The 2,824-nt window shown below is 32.8% G+C and overlaps 1 protein-coding gene across 1 annotated transcript; it reads left to right on the top strand.

Moving 5' to 3' along the window:
* Positions 1 to 947: 947 nt before the first annotated feature.
* On the top strand, positions 948 to 2,253 carry LOC131611940 (uncharacterized). Its single transcript, XM_058883766.1, has 2 exons — positions 948 to 1,548; positions 1,650 to 2,253. Exons 1-2 carry the CDS (start codon positions 1,379 to 1,381, stop codon positions 1,798 to 1,800), a joined length of 321 nt encoding a protein of 106 aa, XP_058739749.1. The 5' UTR covers positions 948 to 1,378; the 3' UTR covers positions 1,801 to 2,253.
* The last annotated feature ends 571 nt before the right edge of the window (positions 2,254 to 2,824 follow it).

The raw sequence follows: 2,824 nt of genomic DNA, 5'->3' as shown, positions 1-2,824 counted from the left end.
GTGTCAAAAACCAGTTTTCCTCTGCAGAATTCTGCAACACTATAATTTATAACATACCACCTCTAGAATACCACCAACAGAATCTATTACTAGCTAGATGCAATATGTTTGAGAATAAGTGTGTTTTGTGTTGTGTATGAGAAATGTTTTTCTAGAGTCACGGTACAATTCTTTTAACTACTCAAAGTTTTTGTCTATTAAAAATAGAAAATTGCAATAAATTGCGGTAATGGATTCACACCTTAGTATGAATTTTATATGGATTTTAAGAGTTTCAGAACAATCATTATAAAAACATTTCAAGTTGAATATCACCTCACAAGTTTTCACTCCTCAAATTTAAAGTATTGCAAAAATATTAGTCACAATTTATTATAGGATGACAAGGTGAAAAACATCCCACAACATTCTAGGATATAGGTGTTTAAGTGAGGTGGGTGCACGAGAATTGTATTTGTATCACTTTACATACAATTCAGAAATACATATACAGTGACATACATATATAAAAGAGAATTGATATTGGTACACTAGAATTTTACAATTACACCGTATATTATATATTTGGTTTGGTTTTTTTATTATGTTAAATAATTATTTTTTCCATCTTTTTCAATGCAAATAGATACATATATTTATTGTATTTTATATGGTGTAAGATAAGGCTTACACTTTTAGTGTAAGCATAGCATTGCTCTATATAAAAATATGAAGAAAACGTTTAGAAATACATACTTTTTGTTGAAATACTTAGACAATATTCATTTATTTCTGACCAGCAAAAGATATGTATTTTTAAACTAGTTATTTTCATATTTCTGTATATGTAACTGTATTCTGAATTTGTATATAAATGTATGTTATGTTAGGGACTTGTGGAGGTAATTAAAGGGCTAGGAGATAATGTGGAACACAGATTGTGTGTAAAGCATCTCTATGATCATCTCTATGATAATTGGAAGAAAAGACTCTTAGGAGCTGATATGAAGGAACTGTTGTGGACAACAAGAGCAACAACTATACCAGATTGGAGCCATGCTATGGAGAGAATGAAAATAAAAAATACAGATGCTTACACTGAAATGGCTAAGGTTCAACCACAATAATGGACAAGATCAGCTTTTAGCAATTACACTCAATGTGATCTGCAGGTCAACAATATGTGTGAAGCTTTCTATAGGGCAATTCTTGAAATTAGGGAAAAACCAATAATCTCTTTACTTGAGGGTATTAAGCATTATATAACTGTTAGAATTGTGAAGCAAAGGAAGATGTTTGAAAGGCACAATAGTGATATATGTCCTTAGGTTTAGAGAAGAATTGAAGGCTACAAAAGAAAGGCAGGGGGTGGAAGGCAACATGGCATGGTGATGAGGACATGGCTAAGTTTGGTGTATCTAATGAGAAAGATACATATGTTGTGGATCTGACAGCAAAGTCTTGTGCTTATCGTAAGTGGGATCTAACTGGTATATCATGTGAACATGTTATTGTCTGCATTTGGCATAATGGTTTGGTAGTTGAAAGTTTTGTGTCATCCTATTATAGGTATAAACTTATAATCTGTCTGTATCCATAAATTGATGTATAAACTAAAATTTGTCTGTATCCATAAACTGATAATTTGTGTGTCATCTGTTTGTATGCAGGAAGACACAATGTCTGGCCACAAACTCCCACATTGTGCTACCCTCAAATGGACCAAGACTATGGCCAGTGACAAATACCGAGTACATCAATCCACCACTTATGAGAAGGGCGCCAGGGAGGCCAAAAAAAGCAAAGGAACAAATCCAATGATGAGCAAAGAAAACCTGGTGTGTTTCCAAGACAGTTGAAGACAGTCAAATGCAAAAAAATGTCACAAATATGGACATAACACAAGGACATGTAAGGGCAAAAGTGCTACTGACAGGCAGATTCCTAAGGGAGGACACAACCAGAAAACAACAGGAAAGGCTAGCTCTAGTGGACAACAGAAAAATAAGAAACAGAAAATAACTGCTAATGAAGTCGAGGTTGTTGTGTCTCAGAGATCACAGGCTCCATAACCATCTCAAAAGTAGATGCCACTTAGGCCTTTATTTTGGTGTTTTGATAGTTCTTCATATTTTGCTGTAATGACAATTAGTCCATATTTTGGTGTAATGACAAGTAGATGACAATTAAGTAATGTTTTGGTGTAATGAAAATTCTTCATATATTGTTGTTATGACAATTAAGTAATATTTTGGTGTAATAACAATCAAGTATTGCTGCTATGTAATGGAAATTATGTAATGACAATTAACCTTCTTTTTCTGTTATGGTTTAAAATTTGAAAATTAACACAATTCATATTTGCAATCAACACATTACTAGGTGGCAATAAACATTTGAAAATTACATTAAAATTCATTTGAAAACTACAACATACATCACTTAACAACTAATTCAACAACTTAATTCAGCTTCTAAACGACTAATTCAGATGCTACAACACTTAACAACTAATTAAACAACTTAATTCAGCTTCTAAACAACTAATTCAACACTTTTTCAACATAACCGCACATATCAATCCCATAATGACCACTACAACTAAAACAACTACTCCTTGGCAGAACTTAAGCTTCTTTTTCAAATCCTCATCTTGTTTCATCTTCAAATTGTCCTTCTTCTTATCTTCATCAATTCTCTTCATTAGTGATAATATCACCTCCTTTGTACGAACCGACATTTGATCTTCAACGTACCAGTTGAAGAAGTTACACCCCTTTCGTTCCTGCAACTGAAATCACAAACAGATTTTAGATTTTCAATTTCCGGTGTTTGTTCTTCGTAC

The sequence above is a fragment of the Vicia villosa genome, linkage group LG6, assembly GCF_029867415.1.
Source record: "Vicia villosa cultivar HV-30 ecotype Madison, WI linkage group LG6, Vvil1.0, whole genome shotgun sequence".
NCBI lineage: Eukaryota > Viridiplantae > Streptophyta > Magnoliopsida > Fabales > Fabaceae > Vicia > Vicia villosa.
Note: the sequence above shows the minus strand (reverse complement) of the source record. Positions and strands in the feature narration are given on the sequence as shown.

Bases quoted from the DNA above. Each gene is read 5' to 3' on its own strand.
- LOC131611940 (XM_058883766.1), top strand. From the start codon at position 1,379: ATGGCTAAGTTTGGTGTATCTAATGAGAAAGATACATATGTTGTGGAT. The intron at 1,549-1,649 runs GTATAAACTTAT...GTTTGTATGCAG, and splicing joins TTTGTGTCATCCTATTATAG to GAAGACACAATGTCTGGCCA.